The following is a 27317-nucleotide window of genomic DNA, read 5'->3' as shown; positions in this document are numbered from 1 at the left end:
CTTGATCTTATCACAATAGTTTCCATAGATCGTTTCCTTAATGGCCCGAATTCACAAAGGAGGTTTGTCGACAAACCTTGGTTTTCGTACGTCATATGACGCGTTTTACGCGATTTTTACAAACCTGGTTTGTAAAGAACAAAAGGAGGTTTGGCGAAACAAAAGGAGGTTTGAGCTCAAACCTTGATCTGAGCTCAAACCTTGCTTTGTGAATTCGGGCCAATGTGTCTGACTTTCCACTATAGCTTGCTTTCCCCTCTCTTTCTTTTCTCTTACTTTTCGTCTCTTTTCCATTTGCCCGACATCGTGTGCACTATATACACGACCATCTCTCGTTCTACGCTTCAGCTACCGAACCGTGACCTCTGCACAATGGCATGAATACCCGGTATACTAAGCACCTATAAGGATGACAATTTCCCAGTGTTACCTGAATACCCATTCTTGCTCGACGGAACATTCATTTTGTTTGTCCTTCGAGTTCCACTAATAGGGATCTCTGTGAGTGTATCTGACATACTGTGGCGAAGCTTGAAGCTCTGGCTTTAGATCAGGAGGTGTTTAGATCGTATAATGTGCGACCCGACCTCGTGAATTGTGAGTATATATTGCTTTCTTCCTTATCCGACGTACAGAAAAGATATTATTATATACCTAACCTAACACAGAGTTGCGATACGCAACACCTACGGTACGCAACTCCTAACATTCGTGTGAAACAGCACAGGCTAGTAATACGAGTGCACTTAAATTGAACGTCTTCCTGCTATGACTCGCTAGGTGCATGAATATGAATGTGCAATTAATATATTTATATTCCTTCCTTGTCGGAAACGAGTATATAAACCGAGTTCCATTCAACCGGCAAAACATATACGTGACTCGTTGGGGGCGGATGTTCATAGACGCAGGTTATTTCAAGTGGAAAACACTCCGTCCCTCGGATAGGATGTTAAATGGAGGCCCCGTGTACAGGAGAGTCACCACCCTTGCACATTAAGAACCCATTGCACTATTCGTATAAGACAAGGGGGAAACCCCGGTGTAATGGTCCACCTGCACACCCCAATCAGGCCGAGTATACGGCATCTGCAAGAATCTTCAGTATTGAAGGAGGCAGATTATCTTGAAGAAAAAGAAGAAGTTATGTTATCCATACATATAGCAGTCAGCGTAGTCAACATTACCGAGATTTTTTTTTAATGATTGATAAATAAATAATATCGAAATAACTTTTTCTTTTGTTTTTTTGTAAATTCGGTGGAGTCTCTCGGAGGCGCATATCCTCAAATAAGCAGAATGCACTACAAAATAATGAACGCCCAATGAACGCCCAACAAACGCCCACTCGTCCAATGAACTCCCAGAATGGGGGTTCGGTTTAGGGTTAGGGTTAGCGTGCGCTAAGGTGTTATTAGCTCAACCAATTCATCTGGTCAACTGTTGTGGTTGCTCCAAGAATGATTATTAGGGACCAACTCGATCATACAGTAGCCCTAGATTTCTGTCATTAAACTGAAATATTCAACGCTGAGCTGGGAGTATGACTACGAGTATGAGTGTGTAGTGCAGAGGATATAACCGACATGAACTTCACAAAGTTTATCGGGGAGGTGTTTCATAAAGCTGTTCGTAAAGTTACGCATGACTTTACGAACGACTTGCATATGAAAAGCCAAATGGGATGCTCATTCATTATTGATTATTATTTATTAAGTTAAACTGTGCAGATATAGATTAACATTCTTATTATAACAACCATTTTAATGCAAAGTATGTTTTTTGCCATAATTTAATTGAGGTTATTGGAAATATCAGGAAAAAAATGTGGGCATCCTATCTGGCACTTCATATACAAGTCGTTCGTAAAGCCATGCGTAACTTTACGAACTGTTTATGAAACACCCCCGGGTCATATCATATGTTGTTTAGGCAACCGCGTCGAGTTGAAATGGAAGGGGTATGACCAAAGAGATACCAGCTAATAATATCCTCCTTGGTATGACAGCGTTATTTAATACTTGAACAAAAAGGGTCATTCATATAAAATCGTCGATAATTATTGATGTGTATAATCATATAACCTTATAGTTCAGTTTGTTTGTTTGTTTTTATTTCCGTATAAAATCATCACAACATACAAATACATACATAAATGAGATATACGGCGGATAGCCCATTTCAGGCGTGTTAACAAAATACGCCTGTTCTTCCATGGGGTCCGGATAAAAGAGCTGATACATAAAAATCAGATATTTTATACAATCATGGGGAAATAAGATTTATATAAATTCAATGTAAACATTACATTAAACAAAACATAAACGATATAACTGAACATGTATAATATATTTTCGGGTCTAATAAATTCAATTTACATTTATAATTCAAATTCAGTGGATTTTATAAGGGATACAGAACCGCACGAACCCTGAACAAATAAAGTAAAAGGAAAGAGAGGTAAACAGATTATTGAGCACATTTCGAAGATATTGTGAAAAAAATTGTCAGATTGGATTTGAAATTTTGAATCGTACAAGCACTACGGGTATTAGCTGGTAATTTGTTATACAATGAAGTTCCTCTGTAATAAAATGTTCTTTTACAATTATTGGTTTTCGGTCTAGGGAGACTTAGATTACCTATAGAACGGAAAAAATACCTGTCTGTTTTTATTGGTATGGGACGTTTGATATATTCAGGAAAAAGATTATTTAAACTTTTGTACATCATAATATATATATGTTCTTCTTGGCGGACACTTAGTAATTTCCAATTTAAAACTTCATGGATATGAGAAGTGGAAATATGAGAGTATGGATTGATTTTCAATATGATTCTTCCTGCCCTGTTCTGAAGTTTTTGCAACATATCTAGATATTTTTGGGGGGCAGACTGCAAGATTATATCGGTGTAATCAAAATGGGGAAGAATAATTGAGGAATAAACAATTTTTAAATAGATTCATTTACAGAATGTCTCAGTCTACCAAGAAAACCTATCATTTTACCAATTTTAGAGCACATTTGTTCAATATGAAAATTCCACTTAAGCTCTTTATCAATAATAATTCCAAGGTATTTTACTGTTTCTACATTTTTAATATACGTATTTTGAATTCTTAAATTTAAAACATCGTGCCTTGCTAGCATTTGTTTTGTTCCAAAAGACATGCATACAGTTTTAGTACATTTTATTTTCAACTTATTTCTATTCATCCATTTACTAGCTTTGGTAAGTTCGGAATTTAAAGTTGTCTCAACAACTTTTGGATCTTTATCAGAGAAATATAAAACAGTATCATCTGCATAAAAGTGAAAAGCACATTTGTCAAATACAGAAGCTAAGTCATTAATAAATAATACAAAGAGAATTGGCCCAATCAAACTCCCCTGGGGCACCCCGTTGTTAATAGAATATTCATCCGAAAATGTATTATTTAAAAAAGTAGTGATTTTTCTTTTCGACAAATAACTTGAAAACCAGTCCAAAGATTTACCAACTATACCAAGCCGAGCTAGCTTAGATAAAAGTAGCTCGTGATTGACCATGTCAAAGGCTTTATGTAAATCGATGAATACCGCCCCGGTATAATGTCCGTTATCCATGGCTTGGAGCCAGTCGTCAGGCACTTTCAACAATGCCGTTGTGGTTGAGTGCTTAGCTCTAAATCCTGATTGCTCAGGTACTAACATTTTGTTACCTTGAATGAACTTAAGTAGCTGAATTAGAACGATTTTTTCGAGGATTTTAGAAATACAAGGAAGAAGAGAAATTGGACTATAGTTATCAGGATTTGATTTGTCCCCTTTTTTATGTAGAGGGATTACCTTAGCTATCTTCCATGATGTTGGTACTTTACCATCTAAAATCGACTTATTAATTAAATATGTTATAGATTCGATCAATTCGTTTACACAAGTTTTCAAGAAAAATGTGGATATACCATCAACACCAACAGATTTCTTGTGTTTTTTTTTAGTTAGCTACTTGCCTTTTAGTTCAATTCGACTCATTTTAAGGATCAAATACAGTTTTATTGAGCAATTGCTTTCGCCTCACAGGCGTAATATGTTTGTACCAATTGTCTTATTTGACTTAATCAGTTTTATCATGTTCATAAACGATAATTTTGATACATAATTTTAATTTATAAAGAAAATCCCTTGTTGCTAGTTTTGAAGGCCTGTATGACCAAAACACAACGCAGTTTACTCGGAAAATTGATATTGAATATTATAGTCGTGTACTTTGTTGTATATAGGTCTGCATGGAATTTGATTTTGTCATCATGTTTGAAAATGTGCAGAGAGAGTTTTTTTCTTCTTCTTGATTTCAGCGAACTCTAGCGTCGGGCACATCGTAATGCTGTTTTTTAAATAATACCGTTTATAATGCCCTACACTTTATTACCGAATCGAAGGAGCATATTCAAACGTACAACTATATGTTTCTATTGGTTCTGCTTCTTAAATACTCAATGACTTTTGACGCATAATTCTGTGTTGAAATTAGCTGGATGGAGAACGGCACAATGACTTAAAGACATCCAACAAATAAAGCCTAATTATGCTCAAACTATTTTGGGGTGCTTAATTTTGCTGGAGAAGGAAAAGTTATAAGATCGGCATAAAAGAGCGCAAAATATTTAAACAGAGATAAGATGCCGTGCTCTATAGGAGTTGGTAGTGATATTGGTGTTGGTGGTGTCGATGTTGGTGTTAGTAGTGTGTGTTGTGTGGTTAGGGGGGGGGGGGGTGGGGGTCGTAAGCCCGATCGTAACCAAACAAGGAAGAATAAATAACCGCTTTGAAAAACCCAATCTAGTCGTCGCGAGGCGAGCTACCCATTCACCACACGTGTCTCAGTCTGGACGCATTGTATATTACCTACAAAAGAGGAGAATAGATCTGGTCTGAATGTATAAATAATAAAGAAGTTTTGCAAACAACGTGAGTGTAAACACAGTGCCGACAGTGCGAAATTTTCGGGACATCTTCGTAAGACGTTAGTTAGCATGCATCAGATCATGTAGCCTAAATATGGTTTATGATCTATATCCAAGATCAAACGAGAAGAAAGTAACCATGCAAGGGATAGAACTTGCGATTACAAAGGAGAATCATTGTAATAATATACAATCGTATTGATATTGACTATTGAGTACATTTCGCGTAGTCATTTTAGACCTTTAACGTTCTCTAAATATGAATGCGCTTCGTGATTCATCTTAAAACTTTGCTTCGTCATGGTCACGTGATGCATGAAATATCAATAGTACTTTCAGTGTCTGATCTGAGTACAAAAAAATATAGTATAATTCACTGTTCATTGATGATTTTAAAAATAATTATCAATTTTCTAGGTGTAAACTTTTTGTTGACTCACACTGTATAACCTATGTGGCATACCGTAAGTACACTAACTTGTGCCTCAACTTACGTTATCAATAAGTGTGCTCTTATACATGAGATAAACCTGTTACAAGCGCAATGACTCAGTGGTAATCCAGTGGTACCGTCGCTGGGAGGTCCATGGACTCGAAACCAAGTCGATCCATGCGCTAGTGCTCTTTGGTTTAATAGGTAATTACCCTCATTACAAGTCCCTCGGAGAGTACCTAAAGTCGGTGGTACATTACATGGTTACCTAACTTACAAGCATACAATGCTTTATTAGCAGTTAGGCCAAACAAACAAAACAAAACAAAAATGCTAGCCGGGTATTGTTTAAGCATATTATTAGCACGTAGAAAACATCCTGACCCTATTCCATTTATTCTTTTTCAGAGACGTTGATATTTTAAAGGGAACATGATATTTTATGCCCACTGCGTATTCCTGCCAAGCGTTAACAGCAGACAGTTTGTAATCTACAGCAATTTTGTGTGCATACTGTTGTGAGGTAACATATTCATTAACCTTATTAACGAGGGTATACAATTATGTTTCCCTACGTGACCTTACATAGCCCCACCTATTTTATGATGCGTTTTATAAAGGTGTACAATGTTACGCAACATAATTATAACCCACGTATAACATTCAAGCGGTTGCAGTATGCAGTGAGCAGTATATTATGATTATAGCAATCATATTATTTCCAATTAAAAAAATGACGATTTACTGACAACTACCCTGTGAGGAAACAGTTTACCAAAACGATGTCTTTCTCTACAAACAGTGGAGTATAATATTGTTTGTCAAACCGCGGTCGTTTGAGCATCGCTATAAACGTGTAAGTTGAACTTCTTGATAAAGTCCAAATAATTATTATGTTTAAAAGTTGGATAAAAACTGCAATGTGTCAAATCAAGTTTTATTCGGAATCTACTATGTATTTTTTTTAATTTGTCATACTTTTAATTGACCAACGAGTTTTCTTCCTTTTCTTTGTGTCTAGCCGCCCTTACCTGAAGACCTTCCGGACGTTGCCATGGATTCTGCTGCATGGAATTGGTTCTGTGGGAGTAACGCCTCAACGTCGAATCAAGAATGTGTTGTAGACGCCATCATCTCAGTCCCACCCGTAACGTTTTCTGTGTTGGCCATCCTCACCATTATCATCACCCGATGTTGTTGCGTCAGAGGAAAAGCCACCCCGTACCTCCTCCGATATCCCGGGCATTCCATAAGATGGATAATGAGCCTAGCGTTTATCGCCGTGTCTCTCGCTGCAATCGGCGAAGGCATACTCAGCGAGGAATCTTTCCGAAAGGGGGGCGACCATCCCCACCCTTATCTGTACCTCAATGGTGCCTTCCTTCTACTCTCTGGAATCATATCCCTTTCATATTACCATTTCTTGGAGAAGAGACGGACAGAACACTTGTCGTGGTTACTTCTATTGTTCTGGTCGGTATCCATAGTAACCATGTCATATCGCCTGCATCATTTTCTCAACGACGATCTAATTGGCGATAGCGGAACGTACAAACTCGACATCTTTCGATATGATGTTACTATAGTGTTCTTGGTGATATACTGCATTTTATTCATTGTGGAATTCAACTTTGTTGTCGTAAGTATACTTTGATGACGACATTCAAGTCGTTTATTTTATTTGCATCTATTCTACAGAAAGGCACGAAGGGAAAACAATGACCTCAATCAATATAATTCAGCTTCTACATGTATTTATCGCATAACAATTTAAAACAAGTATCTCTGTTTCCTTAACAAAACTATTTCTGTTTGAAACGAAATTTACAAAAGAAGGTCGTCTGGGTATTTTTTATACGAGAATTTCCATTTGAACATCTGATGTACCTTTACTTAGCTGTCGCTGTCCACTAAAAATATGCTCTGGTTGAAGAAACGTGTTTCTACTACAGACATTCCCTAGCCCCACGTTTCATCAACGAAAATCGCAAAGGGACCCAAAAAGAAAATGAACAGTCAATATGCCTCTCGTGCCCCGACAGAAAAGGGATAATCCACATTCCCCCATCCCTCATTGAAAAAAGACTTCTGGCTATGCTATTCCAATGCGGAGTGTTTGCAAATGATATATTATTTGTGTAGGTTTTACATCAAGCTGTAAAAAAACCTGGCGCACACGAAACGATGTGACTACGATCTGATTTTGGAAATATTTGTGAAAGCATTTTATATGAACATTCAAACATGTAACTTGTTTTAATGACCCAGGATCTGAATAGTCATATGATTAATAACAATCTAAATTTCTAGGGATTTCATGCTTTTTTGGAGGGGGAAACCAAATCGGCTCATATTCGTACTGACGTCAGACCAGAATTATGTACAATTTGAAGCCGATTCGGATTTAATGTCGACTAGGTAAATGCATTAAATTTACGGTTGTTAATATTCTTTTCTTTATTAAGAACCTAAATCATGGCGGAAATGGTTATTTAGATTCCATATCTAATATAACCACCCTTTCATACGAAAATCTGATCGCAGGAGGGTCGCCTATTGTACGCCGGGCTTTAGCCAACAATGTTACATTATATTAATTATTATACAGTAGGCTTGCGGGTGCACCATGTGAGAGAGAGAGGGATGATTGAGGAGTCCTGAAAAGGACTCTCGGTAATCTTTCTTGAGGGTGTGTAGTCCTGAAAAGGACTGTTGGTGTAGTCTTGAAAAAGACTGTTGGTTATCTTTCTTAGCTTATAGTTGTAAGGAAAACTATGGCGCTTGGAGAGGATGGGTGGCGGGAGTGGCTCGACGTTTTGAACAGGTTGACTATCCGTTGTCAGGAGTGGAGAAATTATTAATATTAATTGTTGTTAACGTTATCAAAATATTTAACAATCAAGCTATTGCCCATTGCAAACGATGCGTCATTACTCAGCCATATGGGCAATTAGAGCATGCATCGTTAATCAATGCAGTGTTTGCGCTGTTCATGTCGCATTTACTTCGTGCACCATGTCACTCGACGTCAAAGACCGCTGACGCAGTCATTGACGTAACCCTCCGTCAGCAAATGGCGCCTCGTGTGCAGCGGGCATTACGTAATAACTGTCGTAATAACTCGATCTGTAAAAAGGATACACTTGCAACGTATGATTTCATCTATATTATATTCACTCAGAAAACGATATGTTGTTTCGAGTCATCCATTGACGCACTCCCTGCTGACTTGAGACAGCAGAAGATGAAGTATTTGTCCAAGCATTCGTCCTTTCTCTCTGAAGTGACGTTCTGGTGGGAGAATTGGCTTTTCAAGGCTGGTTACAAGAAGATCATCGAGGTCGAAGATCTCGGTAGCATTCCCGAGATTCACACGTCGACATACAACCATGAGAGGTTCAGGAAAGTCTTCGACAGAGAAAAGGTAAAGTTATTGGTTTTGAACCATTCTTGTTTCATTAAGTTAACACCCTTCTGCTCAACGCAGACAATGTCATGTCTACGCATATGTTGTAACACCAATGGGAAACAGTATGTAATAATATTGTGCACAATAAAACTTGAATCTTGAATCTTCTGCACCAAATTGAAAAGTGAATATACATACAACATGAACAGCTTAGATAACTGTACGAAAGCGAAAAGGTAGAGATTGATCCTCCTTCAGAATGTTTAATGATATAAAAGTGGAAAACAATAACTTCACGTATTCATCGCAGTTGTATTTATACGTAAAATGTTTCGGCCGGCATCATACAGTACTGGGATAGCAAATTTTGTTTCAATATGATATTTCACTTATATTTTTAAATCCTACATTGTATATAAAACGTCTACGAAATTGATAAGTAAGTTTAATAGTAGAATATCATTGGTCTATAGAGTTTGTTTACCAGTAGACATTCACAAAGTAAAGTTATCACGAACGTTTATTTTCAGCTTCACGTTGAGTAGTAACCTATCATTAAAGAGAACATGGGGAAAATTTATTTGTGTTTGAGAGTCAACTACCGTAATAAATTATCACCGCCAACTTATAATGTCAATCTCACAACTATGAAAATTATCATGTGCATTTGATATTTCTAGTCATATATTTATGTTTATTTGTTAATTATCCTGTGTCCTAAAACAAAATCACGTATTCAGGAGAAATGCCGTCAGTCAGGTAAACAGCTCAACATCTTCAAGGTGATGTGTATTACATACGGCCCGACGATTGCTTTCGCTGGTCTCCTCAAGATCATTGGAGATCTATTGTCATTCATTGGACCTCTGTCCATCAGCGGAATTGTGAATTTTGTCACCAATACGTACTATTTACCTGAAGATGCTCAGCGTGAGGTAACTATATCCCAATCTGCTAAAAAGAGGAATATTTTAGAATGGGAGAACTGTTATGAGGCCTAAAAAAAAATGTTGTATTGCCCTTTAGGTGCCAAAACATGGGTCGGTCGGTCGGAAATCTTTTTATTTTTTTAGTTTTTTTTCTTTCTCCCTCTTTTGGCTGATATTTTGAATGCTTTAATATTTGTTTTATTCATTAAACATTTTTTTCTAAAAAACGGTTAAAAATAAATAATAAAAAAGTAACGCCTGATTATGATACTAACGTAATGAGTGTTGATTTAGATACTAATGTAGCAAATTAAACACATATGTTTCTTTTTAAAGACCATATCCGAACTGAAAAATGAAATGGATGAATTATATATCAACGGAAAGCTTATAAGCCATAAATGACAATAATATCAAGTATATGCCAATTTAGTGTCTGTCAGAGGAGTATCATACAGCTCTCTGAAAAATCTAAATCTAAAGCTTTGAAAATGAGAGTTGTCGACCTAAAAACTTGCTATCGACTTGATGACATCATTTGTGTGGAGTACGTATATTCACAATGACTTTGCATTAATTAAGCACGGTTCATCGCCTCAGCTATACAGAGTGAGTCAAAAAAAAGTTTACACCTAGAAAATTGCTAATTATTTAAAAAAAATCATCGATGAACATTAAACTGTTATATGTCTTATGAACGAGTGTTTTATTCCAAATCATTTGGTACCATTTTTGTGTGGTATGTGTTCACGCTTGGATGAACAGGAGACATTGTTTGCGAGAGTGCAAATATCAAATTGCGCCAAAGTTGCCTGTGTGATGTTTGCATAAAACAATTGGGATTTGGGTATTAATTCGGTCTTTGCAGATCCAAATAACACCTCTAAAATTAATCATGCCACACATATCAAATATCGAATATCAAATATCAACGAACATTTGTGCGCGTGTGTGTGGGTGTGTGTGACTTGGCCCTTTGCAAAAAAACATATGCAATGCATTTCATTTGATAAATTCAATCGATTCTCTCACTCCGCTAATCCCAACATAATACATACTGAAGGCATCACTTTGGCGCAAGTCGATTTTTGCACTCTCGCAAACAATGCCACCTGTTCATCCGAGCGTGAACACATACCACACAAAAATGGTACCAAATGATTGGGGATTAAACACTCTTTCATAAGATGTATAATAATTTTCTGTTCATAGATGATTTTACAAATAATTAGCAAATTTCTAGGTGTAAACTTTTTTTTGACTCACACGGTATAGACTAACCGATTGTGTCCACATGTTTATATGTCGTCACTGTAACTTCGGCAAATTTGACGCATTTTGACCCGTAATTTGAAGGGGTGCGGAAAATAACCTCTTAATTTGCTTTTGTACAGTAATGAAAGGGTAAATACTTTGTAATCCTTTATATTTGTATTCTACATTCATTCAGTTTTCCATTTATATCAAGTTGAATTTTCATCGGATACGATTTTCTATAAGAAATTTAAGATGGCTCTTCACAGTTCAATTTTTTTTTTCATTGTAAGAGAAATGGTGCATTTTGGGGAGCAATCTGTTAAGTTCTTACATTCAAACGTTATCGGTCGCTATCATTATCCATCAAGCTATTTTCCCCCTCTTTACCTAAATAGTATTTAGGAACATAATTGCATAGGTATATGCGCATTTAAAAAAAGATAACAGGACACGTACTTGTGATGGAAATGTTTCAAAGGATTCCGACATACTATCATTGTTATGACTTAATTTCAGATTGTTACTCCCCATTTGGTGACGCCTTCAGAGTTCTTTGCTAACGGTTACATTCTGGTAGCAGCCGTGTTGGTGTCGTCACTGATACGTCACACCTGCGATCAGTTCTACCAATACATTGTCTCAGTAGAAGGTCTACATGTTCGTTCGGCGATCCAGGTATAAGTTTAGTTTGGTTTTTTTAATTGAGGGGCGTTTGGGGCAGCGGGAGGGTCACTTCTGAGAGATGATTTTCAGACCAGATTTATATGCCGAAAATTGCCTAAAAGATATAAAGAGGGTCCTGGGAATGTTAAGATTTTGACGATGACTTTAGAAATTTGTTATCCATAACGAAAATGAGGCGGGTGTGCAGGGAGGGGGGGGGGGGTGAGCAAATCGATAACAAAGTTGTGAATATGCCCCCTCCACAAAAAAGGGTAAGTTGAATTTAACCTAAGTTTACCTGAACCTCCCCTACATCGGCCACATCCAGTTAGAAATATTATTGACGATTTATTCGGATTAATGATATGATATTCACACTATGATTTACTCATTGAGCATAAAAGAATAGTGCATATACTGCGGCTCAAACGACTTAATCGAAATATTAGTTAAATTACTGCCACCCTTGATAATTGTATGATAGGTTTAAATTAATTTTGTTATGAATAATAGTTTTAGATGCCATAACAAATTTGAGATTATATATCTCGTGTAGTTTGATAGATACACACAAAGTGGATTTAATTAGGTCGGGCAAGTGACATCTCCATGATATACCTCGATCTCTAATTTTCTAACTTTTTGTTCCACCATGATCACCATCCATGGTCTCCCGCGTTCATTTTAACCTCGTCAGACGATGGTGTATTGGAAATCGATGAGGATGTCAACGTATGCGATGTCGGGTGGGATGATGACCATGGGTCAGATCACCAACCACATGTCCGTCGATGCCAACAATATCATGATGTTCTTCCAGTTATCAAACGAGATTTGGGCGGTACCTTTGAAGGTAGGATAACACATTTGCAAAACTCGCCTACTTTGATTCCGTCTCTTTCATTTCATTTGATTTGACTTAATGACGTACTGAAACCATTAGAGTTATGCTCGTTGCACACACGGCATAATTTTGATTATGTTGTTAGCTAAACTACACTATTCAAGTCTGTGAAGGAAAATACATGGAGTATATTTTCCAGAAATTCAACGCAACTGTGCACCGTTAAGTTCGTAGCATATTTGTTTTCTTTTGTATGATGTCTACGTCTTATGGTGCGTCAAAAACCGCACCAGAGTGACGCAGACGCGGTCCTGCGTCAGGTAAGTCATGACGCCTCGGATGAAACGGATATAACGCTTTTTTTTCTCTCCACAAAATGACAGGGAGGCAGTTAATCACTTCCCTATCTTTCTTTGTCAGTGGTGTTACTGAGTCCTGGGCATTACCATAGTTACCCGGTAGGATGCGACCGTCATTGTTGGTTAAACAGTTTTTGAGCGTCAAGTAACGCCTGGCTGGAATGTTCCCCAGGGAGTGGAGTTTGTGCACACAGTTTGTGCGGGCAAGCACTGAATCCAATGACGGTGGTAATAGTATAGCTGTAAAGCGCTTAGAGACGCCCGAGATGTATTAAGCGCTATATAAAAGCTGCATAGTATTATTATTATCATTTAGATCTTTTTTGCGATAACAACAATTTCTTGGAAATAGTGCTTTTATTTTGTTGATTGAGTGAAGTAGATATTTTCAGTATGTCTTTCTTTTTACTCAATTCCCTTTTCAGATTATCATCACTCTGGTTCTTCTTTATCGTCAGATGGGCTACCCTGCTCTCATCGCATCAAGTCTCTTCTTTCTCTCGATTCCAATCCAGATAAAGATTGGTGTCACAGTTGCTGGAATCATTAAGAAAGTTCTGGTATGGGATAATAAAATGCTTTCTCATCTCGTTGTTCGATAATAATGCAATGATGATTAAGATGAAGAGGGTCATTACAATTATGAGTATCATTTATCCCGAGTAGCCTAATTAGTAATAATATCTTTCTGTAATCTGATTCTTCTCTTTCCTTCATTGAAAGATTTCCCCAATCATGTTTTTAACAAAAGAAACTCAATAAGTTCGTTCTAATGAATATCGGTTAAAACATAGTTACATAACTATATGTCCATTTATATAGTAATTCAATATACTTTTAAGCCACTTCAGAGATACTATCTGCGCATAGGCAGATAAAAGTCATTCGTACAAAACTATTAAAAAAATTATTCATTTATGCACTGGCGGTACATTTTATGATACACAGGTGGAAGATTTTTTTAAAGAGAGCAAACATAGTATTCGTGAACCACCTCCATCTCTTTGGCAGTGATCATTCTAAAATGCACAAAGTGGGACGTCTTCATGTGTAAACGGATTTTAGGACACCTATCCCCTGGACATCCACCCCCGGAATAACCATCCCCAGTCAACTACCCCCTATAGGGCAACCGCCCTCTAGGACGACTACCCCAGGGACAACTACCCCCAGACAACTACTCGCCAGACACTAGGACAACTACCCCCGGACAACTATCCTAGAGGGTAGTTGTCCGGGGGTAGTTGTCCCGGGGAGTAATCGTCCTAGAGGGTGGTTGCCCTAGGGGGTAGTTGTCCTAGGGGGTAGTTGTCCTAGGGGGTAGTGACTGGGGATGGTTATCAGGTGGTGGATGTCCAGGGGGTAGGTGTCCGGATACAGTGTAAAAGATGGATAAGTGCTATCTCTTAAGTGACTTATTGCGGTTAATAAATATTCAGAACCCACTCAACTGCAAGGAAAGGTTTCAGCGTAATCTTAAAAGAAAATCAATATAGATTTCACTTGTGCATCTCGCATATCCTCTTTTTTTTGCATATAAAATGAACAACTTAAAGCACGATTTCGAACCATCTGGGAAACTTACCAGATTACAGAATAGAAAGTAATTTTAGTCAAAGGTATCATCACTTGTGTGTTTATTCTTTCTCTGTCATTAGCAATGTGCTGACAAAAGAATGAAACTATCAAACGAGCTGCTACAGGGTATTAAGCTTCTGAAAATCTACGGTTGGGAGAAGTTATTTTATGGTCTCATCAAACAAGCAAGAGAGAAAGAGCTCGCACAGATCTTCAAGATGTACATCGTTATTTCAGTCAATTGTAAGTTTTCTCACATTAACTGTTTTACATCATTCTAATCTTAGAAACGACTTACATGAAGGTGATTTCCATCCAAATAATATACTAATAATAATAGTTCGTTCTTTTATAGCGCATTTCAGGACCGAAGGCCCTCTCAAAGCGCTTTACAATGTACAATGTACGTTTACATAATAATTACTCGAAGCATTCATAAAAAGGGTGAGTTTTCAGCGCTCTCTTAAAAACGTCAACATCAGTCATGGAGCGTAGCGACACTGGGAGAGCGTTCCAAAGTTTTGGTCCACCACATGCAAATGCCCTGTCACCATAGGTTTTTGTGGCTCCATGATTGAGGGTGAGAAGGTGTTGAGAAGATGACCGCAAACGCCTTGGTGGGATGTACGGTGTGAGCAAAACTGAGATGTACTCTGGACACATGCCATGGAGAGCTTTGAAAACGATTAGAATCACCTTGTAGCGGATCCGTAGCTGAATGGGCAACCAGTGTAGATCTCTCAAGATATTAGATTTGATCGTGTCTTAATGTTATAATAAACCATTGTTTTAATGTTATAATTGTTGTCAACTTTTTTTCCTCCCGATACGGTATTCATTTATAAAAGGGATTTAGTGTCAATAACAAACGATTTTCGAGTAGAAAAATATAGATAATTTTGATGTGTACAGTATTTTGATGCTTTTATTATTTTAAACAAAGTTGATTCTCAAAATGCATTTTTTTTTTTTGTTCTCCAGTTGTTATCAACTCCGGGGTCCCCGTTATCGTCGCGCTGGTGGTGAGTCAAATGTTGTCTACTCGCTTATCAAATGACATGTTACCATTATTAGCATAGCATTCGATCAAGCTGTCATCTCTTGTAGTTTCCACCCTGGGGCTAATTCAATGCTTCTACATAGTTTGATACGAGTTCCATTTCTGTAGCTATATACTCAAGAGGACATAGATCACCTTTTACTTTGATTCTCTTTATTTCTTTGTATTTGACGACAACATTATACGCCAGCCACCAAGACTCCTCACCGATCGAGAGCCGACGAATTGTTATCCTTTGGGGGGTAATACTTTGTTCGGTCTGTTATTCTTTTGTTTTCTGTCTGTCCAGTGTGACTATGGCTAGTGGATTAATAAGGATCCTGTCTAATTATCTTCAGATGCGTACTGTGTGTCGATGTGTACCTACTATTCTTTTAATGATGAATATACCCTTTTACCGCATGACACGAACATTTGGTTCTCTTCTGGACCTCTGGCAGTTGATTCCCTTGAGATGAGAATGGATAAGCACTGGTGGTCTGAACGATTTGATTTAATTTAATATAATCAAACCGTCTCTATGCAAATTACATTAAAGCCCATCTGCACTAGGTGAGCCAGGGGGGGGGGGGATAAGACATCCCTGCATGGTCACTGACAGGTGGTTATCTCATCAAATCAGCTCTCAATTAACATAAGAACCGTGGGGACCAACGGTCACCGCTTAGGCATTGTTTGCTATTATAGAGGGCGCAAGTAGCTATAAGTAGTGCAGTGGGGCTTTAAGACATTGATTCCCCCAAAAGCTATTATGATCAATCTCTCCTCGCATCAAGATGATGATGATGATGATGATGATGATGCTACATGTCAACTGCTAATGTGGCTTATGTCAGATTTGTATCTACCTAATCCCTTTCTTCTTCCAGGCCTTCGGAACGTACACCAGCATCACTGGGAAACCATTGACCCCCGACATCGCCTTCACAACCCTCTCACTATTCAACCAGATCGTTGCTCCCCTCTTCATTCTCCCGTTCGTCATCAATCTCTTCGTCAACTGCCTCGTCAGCTGCGGACGTCTCAAGACCTACTTCCTCGCTCCGGAGATCGAGGGCGACGGCGATGACGATGGAAAAGATTTTGAGACCACAATTCCGAACGGGAAGGGTACGGCGTCAAATGGATATAGTGTCGGCTACCAAAATGTAAGTTCACTTGTGCGTGACGGGTTTATGGGAAACAGAATGAAAAACAATATGGCATTTGTGTTGTTGTCGTGAGTATAATTTCAAATTCTTAAGGTGTATTCTTTGGCAATTGGCGCAATTGACATAATTATGCTTTAGTCCGAAGATACTGATCAGGTAAATGATAATATATTATTCACCCTAGAGTATTGATGTAAAATCGAAATCCAAGTAACAAACTTCCGCTGCTCTAAACTCGCAAATATATTCAATTTCTCTGCTCTCGTATTAATGATGTTGAAACTCAGAGAGTAATAGTATTTCAACCACTTTTATAAGACGAGAATGCAAGTATAAATTAATTAACTGAATCCTTGTCGATGTCTTACTCCCAGGGCTTAGAGGTGGAGGTTCGACATCCGAAGAAGGAGAAGAAGACTTTTTGGGTCCACGAGGATGAGCTCCCAGACTCTGACCGGGCACCGCTCATAGCCAGCACCACATCCTATGGATCTGTGGACTCCAGAGGCAGCATGATTACTTCAGTCTGTGAAGAACTTCCTAATGACGTAGCTATCAGGGTAACATATTCGAACGTCTGTGAAGCTGCTAAAGTGTAACCTCACGCTATAGTGTAACCTAACGCCTAAGAAACTGAAAAAAGGTTCACTTCAGCGGATACGCTATATACACACTGATACACAGTGGAACCGTTGAGGAGCACACGCTAAACCGTAATTTGTTGGGAAACACAAGCGAACCAGTGGCTCTGAAGGGACATCGCGAATCACAAACTTTGTAGTGAAATTCGTGATGAAAATATGCGACAAAATGTCTCGATTTTTTAATTTATTTAGTTATATTCTATTTCCTTTATCTCTGCTTTCTTTCTCTTTCTCTCTCTTCCTCTCTTTCTTAATATATCTCACTTCTATAACCCCCCCTCTCTCCTTCTCTTTCTCATCTCATTCTCTCTCTCTCTCTTTCTCATCTCATTCTCTCTCTCTCTCTCTCTCTCTCGTTATCCTTCTCTCTCTTTCTCTATATCTTCCACCGCCCTTTTTGTTTTTATCTCTGTCTCTCTCATCTCCTTCTTCCTTTTTCTTTCTATCTATTAATTGCTATAGCCGAGCTTTATAGAGCCTTTCTACATTGTTGGAAGGCCCAACAATTTGATGGACACCAGGCTGATGGACACCCTTAAGACACACTTCTGCATGGATTTTCAAAACATGTTTATGAAGACGAATATAGTGATGAAAGTACAACATTAGGGTTTTCTGCGTACAACACAAACCTAAATAAATTATTGGGCACTCCTTCGTCAAATTCGTCTTCAAACATATTTGTTGTATAAATCATTGCAGAAGGACATCCTCTTTCACATCATTATATAATTTAACTGAAATTTTGCTATAAAATATTAAGACAATTTTGGGCTCCCAACACTTTAGAGGGGCTGTGTTTATAATGCGTTCATTACATACATTCAGAAACATAAGGGAAAGCTCAATTGATACGCTGACCGTTTTAAACGTAGTATAAATTCAAACATCTTTGGTTCTAACCAACCACATGGCCACATGATTGTTTCACGGTAAAAGAATAATGTCTGTGAAAATGTCAGGTGTTTAAGGCCCCTCTAAAGTTTTGGGAGCCCCACAAATTTCATGGCAAAACATTGATCTACATTTGCCACTCTCCACCCAGGTGTTAATTAATGGGTACCCGGTAAGATGCGAAAGCTAATGTGCTTAGATTAGCAAGTGTGCGCTTGAAAAAAATATGACGCCTGGCTGGAATGCTCCCAAGGGAGTGAAGAATGTGCATACATTATGTGCGGGTAAGCCTGAATCCATTGAACCGGGTAATTGCAGGGCCCTCAGGGAGATCAGTATAAATACTGATGAGGCCAGGCGCGGATCCAGGTTTTTTCGGGGAGGTGGGGGTGGGGGGGGGGGGGGGGGGCAAATTTGAAATTATGCGAGCCAAATATTGGTACGTAATGGTAACACCGGCAATGACAAAAACCTCTTTTTTTGTGGGGGGGGGGGGGGTAGACGAACAAATCCCCATCACCCCACTCTTATATGCAGGCCCCGCTGAACATTTCTCGGCGGGGATCAAGGGGTGGAGCCCTCAGAAGCTTAGTGGGTACAGGCATTGAATTACTGTCAGATGAGCATATTTTGATACCTTATTTGTGACTCTGGCAGGACGTACACTTACTGTATACTTAAAGTTCTGCCGATTAACGTCAACTACCTCTGCGACATACACAAGCGGTCTCCCCAAAGGTTTCCCTCCTCTCTTCACGCTACCTTTCTGTCTCACACGAATAAAGACCCTTTCACCTATTCCATAATTCTCCTTCTTTTCCTTTTCTTTTCCTTTTCCTCTTTCTCCTTCCCCTCCTCTTCCCTTTTTCAAAATGATAGGGGGGCAGCTGCCCCCCCCTGTGGCGCAGCCCCTGGCAGCAGGTTACACTATAGCAGCAGGTTACACTATAGCAGCAGGTTACACTATAGCAGCAGGTTACACTATAGCAGCAGGTTACACTATAGCAGCAGGTTACACTATAGCAGCAGGTTACACTTTAGCAGCAGGTTACACTTTAGCAGCAGGTTACACTTAAGCAGCAGGTTACACTATAGCAGCAGGTTACACTTTAGCAGCAGGTTACACTTTAGCAGCAGGTTACACTAAAACAGAAGGTTACACTATAGCAGAAGGAGAATTAAAGAAAAGGAAGGGGACAAGAAGGAGAAAGGTCAGGAGAAAGAAAATAGAGAAAAAAGCAAGCCAAATCGGGCGATCAGATTTAGACGCGTCATTATTACATTCACATTACCGGAAGTTTAACGTTGGTTTGCGATGAAAAACCTTTCGCCAACTGAAAAAAAATCAAATTATTCCCTGTTATCTCCTACACCTTATGGCTTATTGTTCAATGGAAACGACAAATTCATCTATAACAACCCTTCTGAAAAATAGGGTGACACCCCCCCCCCCCTGCCTTCTTGTTCCTGTTAGTTGAACTTAAAAGCAAAAAGTATGCACCAAAGCAAGCCATTTTATGCATCAATTCAAAAAAAAAAATCACATCTGAAGGGGCACATCCCCCCCCTCAGACACACCCTCCCCTTGCGTTCTTGTTCCTGTTAATTGAACTTACGACTGTTTTCTTTTTATTTTGGCAAAAATTATGCACCAAATCGAGCAATTTATGCATCAATTGAAAACAAAACTTAAACTCTGAGGGGGGGGGGGGGGAAATCCCTCTTAGACACCCCTTCCTTCATTGCACGTCCATTCGCCTCCCCCCCCCCCAACAGAATAACCTGGCGCTTAAGTGTAACCTGCTGCTAAAGGGTAACCTGCTGCTAAAGTATAACCTGCTGCTAAAGTGTAATCTGCTGCTAAAGTGTAACCTGCTGCTATAGTGTAACCTGCTGCTAAAGTGTAACCTGCTGCTAAAGTGTAATCTGCTGCTAAAGTGTAACCTGCTGCTATAGTCTAACCTGCTGCTATAGTGTAACCTGCTGCTAAAGTGTAACCTGCTGCTAAAGTGTAACCTGCTGCTAAAGTGTAACCTGCTGCTAAAGTGTAACCTGCTGCAAAAGTGTAACCTGCTGCTTAAGAGTAACCTGCTGCTATAAAGTGTAATTAACCTGATGTTAAAGTGTAACCTGCTGCCATGGGCGGCGCCACAGGGGGGCGGGGGGGGGGGGGGACAGGGGAGCACCTGTAATTTTTGTATTATTCATTTTCTCTAAAGCAGAAGTGTTTTAGGGGCAAATTTGTTGTTGCTTATAATACATCCACAGGGGTATCCAAGTTTAAGTGAAAACAGACCAATATTGATGATAACAATTGGGAAAAACTGATCTGATCGACTCCTTACAAAGATAAGGAGCAGGCACCAAAATAGCAATATGTTAGATTTCATATTGAAAACGGTATTAATACTATTTCCATGAAATGTAGAAAGACTATTTAAAACTGGATGGGCAGATGAGTAACTGTGATGTAGATGCTGGACATAGTGTGGTAACGCATGACGGTCAGTCTCTAGATCTCATCACGCGTGCGCCTGGCCTCAGTTCAGCTAGCTAGCTTCAGACGTACACGAACAACGAACGTGCGCCGGCATCACGACCGCTACGGCCGCGAGCCCGTTCGCTGAAGTGAATTTCTTTTTCAAAAACTTAGGCGGCAGGTTACACTTTAGCGGAGTTTTCACTTTAGCAGCTTAACAAACGTCTCACTATATTTGTAGGGATGTATCCATGGTTTTGTAAAGAAGAGGGGGGGGGGGGGGGGGGGGGGCGCGGAAGACTTCTGACAAAACATAATTGTAGTGAAATTTCGGGTGCCTTTTTATGCCTCCGTTACGAAGTAGCCGGAGGCATTATGTTTTCGGGTTGTCCGTCCGTACGTCTGTACGTACGTACGTCTCGTTCTCGTGATCGCGTTATCTGAAGAACCGATTGATGGATTCCTGCCAAACTTTGGTCATGTATGTATCTTGCAGAGCGGATGAACTGATTAGATTTTGGGGTCACAAGGTCAAAGGTCAAAGGTCACAGGGCTCATTATGTATGCAAAAACAGCTCGTGATCGCGTTATCTCAAGAACCGATTGATGGATTCCTGCCAAACTTAGGTCATGTATGTTACTTGCAGAGCCGATGAACTGATTAGATTTTGGGGTCACGAGGTCGAAGGTCAAAGGTCACAGGGCACATTATGTATGCAAAAAATAGCTTGTGATCGTACAATCATTAGAACAGATTGATGAATTCCTGCCAAACTTCATTTATGTATCTTGCAGAGCCAATAAACTGAGTAGATTCTTGGTTCATAAGGTCAAAGGTCAAAGGTCATTGGCTCATTATGTATGCAAAAATAGCTTGTGAAAGCATTCTCATTAGAACTGACAGATGGATTACTATTTAACTCAGGACATCTTGCAGAGCCAATGAACTGAGTAGATTTTAGGGTCATGAGGTCAAAGATCAAAGGGTCATATATGTATATGAGAAATTGCTTGTAATCACGATATTCTGAGAACCTGTTAATGGATTACAATTGAACTGGAATTTTAAAAATTTCTTCTGTTTTGGTTTCTAAAATTGCTCTATGACGGAGGCATCATTTTCGACTGCGCGCAGTCGAAGTTCCATCTAGTTTGGTTTATTGTTTGAAAAGGCAGCTCGAAACCACAATTATTGGCATAGCTTTCTTTAGTGAATTCAAAGTGTGCGCGATTGGGTTTTAAAAGAAGGGGGGGGGGGGTCAGGGATAGTGCCCTCTTAATCCGTCACTGTTAAATGCTTCTTGTTCCCCCAGTGAGTATGCCTCGATCTGTCACTTCGTGCATTTTATTGGGAAAGAGTATTCCTGCTCAATAGTTTGAATCAAAAGCAATTATTATTTTTACATTTGTTATATTGGTAAAATAATTTGATTTGAATCATTAGATCACCATGACGATAATTAGGTTATCGAGGATGTCGTTATTTTTCTTTAATGCAGGTAACGGATGGTAATTTTACATGGGACCCCATCGCCTCCACCCCTATCCTGCACGATATAAACGTCGATATTCCGATTGGTAATTTGATTCTTATATCTCAGTATTTGTATTGATGAATGATTTGCATGCTGCTCGCGATTCCTTGCTTGTCATTCTTATATTCATTTCTTGAACCCCCGTTACTCTATTCCCGGTGGTGATCTTTTATAAGGCGTATTCATCAGTTGCTCAAGTTTCCTCGTTTCTTAGATATTCGTGTTCTTTATCATTACCATCCCTCAGCCCCAAAGTGTCCACACTGTTTACTTCCTTTTCCTTGTAACTCTACCAGCAGAACTCTTGTTTTCCCTTTCTCACTTTCTTCTGTTGGTCATACCTCAAATCTTCTTTTCTAAAATGTGTACCTTTAAAGTCATTCCCGTGGTTATATATCTACATTTTATTTTTAATGAATAGATTTAATATTTGGCTGTCATGTGTTTTTTGTGAGTTTGTTTTCATTTCATCAACAATATCCATCATGACAGGTAAGCTTACAGTGATAGTCGGAACTGTTGGAAGCGGGAAATCATCTCTCCTGCAGGCGATAATGGGAGAAATGACCACACTTTCCGGAAACGTACAACTCAATAGGTAATATAGTTCATGGAATTCTGGATTATGAGATGGGGAAAGAGGGGTGGTAGGGGTCCCAAAATTGCTCGGAGAGGGGGGGGGGGGGGGGGGTCAAGAGTCAATAAAATTCTAAGATAAGGAAAACATGGTTTCAGAAGGCCATGATTGGCCCGGGATTGGCCCATCTAGAAACACAAACCATTGTTACCAAATGTTAATTACGGCAACAAGGTTGTTGAAAGGGAAAAAGTAAAATGACTACATGGCAGTTATATAAAAACACTACAGACGCAAGCTGCAATCAGATACCATGATACAAATTATTTTGTCCCAACAGAACACACAACGATATTGCCTTCGCCGCTCAGAAAGCATGGCTGGTGAACTCGTCATTGAAGGACAACGTCTTGTTCGGAGAAAAGCTCAGGGATTCCAAGTGAGTTTACCAAAACTAAAAATCCGAATACAATTTTGTATAATTTTGTTCCTTTTTTATTTTGTTGTCGTTTTTAAAACAATTTATCCTCTCGGTTATTGACGTAATCTTCTAATAGCCCGCAGATTACCTATGGATATTCGTCTGAAATACTGATAGGTCTTAACTATTAGATATCTGCGTCTCTCTGTCATTTCTCTCACCTTTCTCTCTGTACTCTCTTTGAATAATCATAATAAGTTTCCATCTCCTGTGAGATAAAACATCAAAAATCATAAAAGGAAGAAATAAAGAGAGCATAGGTTAATTACATGCATTTTTTCCTAATTCCTAGAGAATATTGTGTCATCTCCTTGATCATTGAGATACAAAATAATATTATGTAGGTCTTGTTTTGCGGTAGGTCTGTTTGTGTTAACATGCCAGGTCAAAGTTTTTTTCGCGGAGGCAGAGAGAATATATTTTGAAAAATAATCATCCTAAAATCTTTTAAAGAAAAAAAATATTGATGAATTGTTCCCTTCACTGAATTTCCCATCCGACCTCAGATATCGTAAAGTGATTGGAGCATGCGCCCTGAAGCCCGATATTGACATGTTACCAGCTGGCGACCAGACGGAGATCGGTGAGAAGGGTATCAACTTGAGCGGTGGGCAGAAACAGCGAGTCAGTGTGGCAAGAGCGCTATACTCTGGTCGAAACATTGTCATTCTGGTAATTGTTATGAATCGTATTAAAGCCCCTCTAAAATGTTGGGAGCCCCAAAATTTGCCAAAATCTTGATGGCAAAATTGCACTTAAATTGTATCATAATGTGAAAGAGGACGTCATTTAATACTTCTGCAAAGATTCCCCCCACCCCAAAAAAAAAAAAATGTGTTTGAAGAAAAATATTGATAAAAGAATACATCATTTGGGTTTTCTGTTGTAAGCAGAAAACCTAAATTTGTTATTCTTTCATCAATATTCGACCTCAAATACATATTTTCTTTGAAAATTCTCGCTGAAATGTGTCTTAAATGACATGCTCTTTCACATTATGATACAATTTAAGTAAAATTTTGCCATCACATTGTTATGGCTCCCAACACTTTATAGGGGCTTTCGTGTCCGGGATTCGTATCTAAATTGAATCTAAATTAAAAGTAATATTTAATGCTTCAGATTCAGATATCAATGGAAATGATGAACGTTATTATCATTATTATACTTAAGTTATCTGTGAAAGGGAAAAACATTGACCGGTTAAAGTTTAGGATCGAGTGGTACATCTCTTATGACTTTAATCCAATTTAGCCAGATTATTATTGTATTTTAAACAGCAAGTAAAGATTATTACGTATCGTTGTGTTAAGAAAAGAAACATTTCTCCACATTATAGCTAGTTTTGTTTTACTCGTCGATAGGATTCTACATAGACAGAGATAATTTTTTTAAACCTATGTCACTGAAGATCTAGATACTGTTTTCATTTCCTGCCTGATACATGATTGGGAGCCAGTCATAAAACAAATCGATTTTTAAGATTGATTGATTGTTGTGTTTCTCAGGACGACCCACTCTCTGCCCTGGATGTTCATGTAGGAGCGCATCTCTTTGAGCATGGCATCTCTAAGATCCTAAGGAAACATAACCAGACTGTGATTTTAGTAACTCATCAGCTCCAGTATCTACCAGAGGCAGATCAGGTTGGTATAGAAATATGTACTGACGTCTTGGTCATGAGAGGCTCTATTAAAAATAATATACCGCGCGCGTATGAAGTTTCTAGGCTTCTGATTGGTCAAAACAGCCGTCATGAAATTCGCTATTGACTTCTGGGCAATATTGCGAAAACTTATTGACCGGGCATAGTTCTATACTTATACGATATCGTAGTAAGACACGCGCAATGCTCTTAGACCGGTAAGTTCCCATGACTCTTAACAAATATATACACTTTGACAGGCATATTTTATCAAAATATCTTCTTATTTTTTTTTTTTTTTTTTTTTAGATTTGTTATAATTTATTTATTTATTTATTTATTTATTTATTTATTATTATTATTATATATATTTTTTTTTTTTTGGGGGGGTGCGAAATATAATATACAAATATTGACTGCTCATGAGGATGATGGTGGGAATTATCACTCCCAAGGTGGTGTTCATACCGGCTCTTCCATCACCCCCAGGCGCATCTCTTTATGTGGCTATTTACATCACCTACTGCTACTGCTAAGCTTTTTAAAGTTATTTTATATAATTTAAAATTGCCTATGTATGTTAGTTCACGTAATGATATGTTTCAACATGTTTCTTTTATAATAAACAGGTTTTTGAAAAAATCTTTCCAATACGCTTGTAATCACGATATTCTGAGAACCTGTTAATGGATTACAATTGACCTTGAATTTGACAAATTTCTTCTGTTTTGGTTTGTAAAATTGCTCTATGACGGAGGCATCATTTTCGACTGCGCGCAGTCGAAGTTCCATCTAGTTAGAAGATGATTTGAAATGCCCAAACATGCTCATGTACATGTATGATAATTAGAACGATGAGAGAGTTTTATATTGCACTACTTATCGGGTATGGGTGATGAGGCAAACGTGAGGGTTCTCTACATCATGTAAACTCACTATGACATGTCTCCCATGACAGATCATAGTCATGAAGGACGGTCGGATCGTAACCATCGGCTCACCAGAAGATGTGGCCATCACCGATCCCTCCCTGTGTTCGGAGTGGCAAAAAGCTGTAACCATCTTCAGCGAGTCAGAGGCTGAGTCTGGGGCCGAGTCAGAAGGATTATTGGACGAGAGGAAGGCACTCAGACGTCAGGTAGCCCGTTCGATATCGGGAGGCCATGCGGATAAGTGTAAGATAAATTAGTTTTATTATTATCATTATCATCATCATCATCATCATCATCATCATCATCATCATCATCATCATCATCCATCATCATCATCATCATCATCATCATCATCTTCATCATCATCATCATCATCATCATCATCATCATCATCATCATCATCAATTCATCATCATCATCATCATCATCATCATCATCATCATCATCATCGATCATCATCAGCATCATCATCATCATCATCATCATCATCATCATCATCAACAACATCATCATCATCATCATCAATTTTTTTTTTTTTTTTTTTTTTTTTTTGGGGGGGGGTTGTTTATCATGCTGAAATTTTGCGTTGTAGAGGCACAATAGAAACATGATAATCGTAAGATTGGTGCAGTATATTATGATAACACAATGATGACCGTCCGTGTTACATGGAGATGAATATAACCAAACTGTCCAAAGTATATAGTGTGATTACTTGTTGAACGAAGAATTCAATGGTAATGCGTTACTTAAAGGGGATCTATCATGTAATATATAATTTTCATATTGTTAGAAAACATAAAACCACAAAACAATTCGTTCGAAGAATATCAAGGTGTACATTGTCTAAATAGGAAAATCCTTGTTTAGCCAACTGATTGTCTCATCAGTGAGCTCTCGAAGTCCAGAAGCACCGTGAGGGGATTTGTAGATAGGACAAGGTTAAGGATTAAAGAGCAAGAGCGCAAAGATTTTGATGAATATTTTGATCCGTCTATGTATTACGTTTATCATAATGCTTTGTATACAACTCCATCCAAAACAGGTCCTGAAGAAAATGAAAAGGGGCGTCTGATAGCAAAGGAGGAGAAGGAGAAGGGCTCCGTTTCGTATCGGATGTATCTCCATTACTTCAAGGCTATGGGATACGGTCTGGCACTCTTTGTTTTATTCACCGCGGTGACGAGATCAGCCATTCAGATTTCAACAAACTTCTGGCTTTCTTCCTGGTCTCAATATGACCTCAACTTGACAGGGGTAATATAAGTGGAAGGCGACACCTTCAAAAATGTAGCAAAAGACTTCATCTGAGATTTGGTCGTATAAATCCAAACTTGTTTGTATATTCTGGCAAGATATCTTGACATGGAGTGATATACTTATATCCGGGGCTTATAAGTCTTTAGATATATTATTACCTAAAAGCTTACAAATCTACCATCCTAAAAAAAACCATGATTGCAACTACTTTAGCAAAAATCAACGAAGGCAATCTCCAT

The 27317-nt window shown here is 38.5% G+C and overlaps 1 protein-coding gene across 2 annotated transcripts in view; it reads left to right on the top strand.

Moving 5' to 3' along the window:
• The first annotated feature begins 215 nt into the window (after nt 1-215).
• LOC105445458 (ATP-binding cassette sub-family C member 9-like) overlaps nt 216-27317 on the top strand; it is a 39633-nt gene continuing 12531 nt past the window's right edge. The window contains exons 1-19 of one of the 2 annotated variants that reach the window (XM_030972988.1): nt 216-597; nt 5790-5904; nt 6403-7020; nt 8563-8805; nt 9531-9725; nt 11493-11651; nt 12337-12492; nt 13268-13402; nt 14501-14663; nt 15402-15442; nt 16350-16628; nt 17006-17191; nt 22148-22226; nt 22676-22781; nt 23101-23199; nt 23748-23913; nt 24750-24887; nt 25845-26061; nt 26864-27075. In XM_030972988.1, coding sequence (XP_030828848.1) covers nt 6436-7020; nt 8563-8805; nt 9531-9725; nt 11493-11651; nt 12337-12492; nt 13268-13402; nt 14501-14663; nt 15402-15442; nt 16350-16628; nt 17006-17191; nt 22148-22226; nt 22676-22781; nt 23101-23199; nt 23748-23913; nt 24750-24887; nt 25845-26061; nt 26864-27075 — 3159 coding nt within the window. In that variant the 5' untranslated portion in view covers nt 216-597; nt 5790-5904; nt 6403-6435. The remainder of the gene's footprint in view (nt 598-5789; nt 5905-6402; nt 7021-8562; nt 8806-9530; nt 9726-11492; nt 11652-12336; nt 12493-13267; nt 13403-14500; nt 14664-15401; nt 15443-16349; nt 16629-17005; nt 17192-22147; nt 22227-22675; nt 22782-23100; nt 23200-23747; nt 23914-24749; nt 24888-25844; nt 26062-26863; nt 27076-27317) is intronic. The other variant, XM_030972987.1, reaches the window with a different exon arrangement.

The sequence above is a fragment of the Strongylocentrotus purpuratus genome, unplaced genomic scaffold (assembly GCF_000002235.5).
Source record: "Strongylocentrotus purpuratus isolate Spur 01 unplaced genomic scaffold, Spur_5.0 spur5_scaffold_6, whole genome shotgun sequence".
In the NCBI taxonomy this organism is placed as follows: domain Eukaryota; kingdom Metazoa; phylum Echinodermata; class Echinoidea; order Camarodonta; family Strongylocentrotidae; genus Strongylocentrotus; species Strongylocentrotus purpuratus.
Note: the sequence above shows the minus strand (reverse complement) of the source record. Positions and strands in the feature narration are given on the sequence as shown.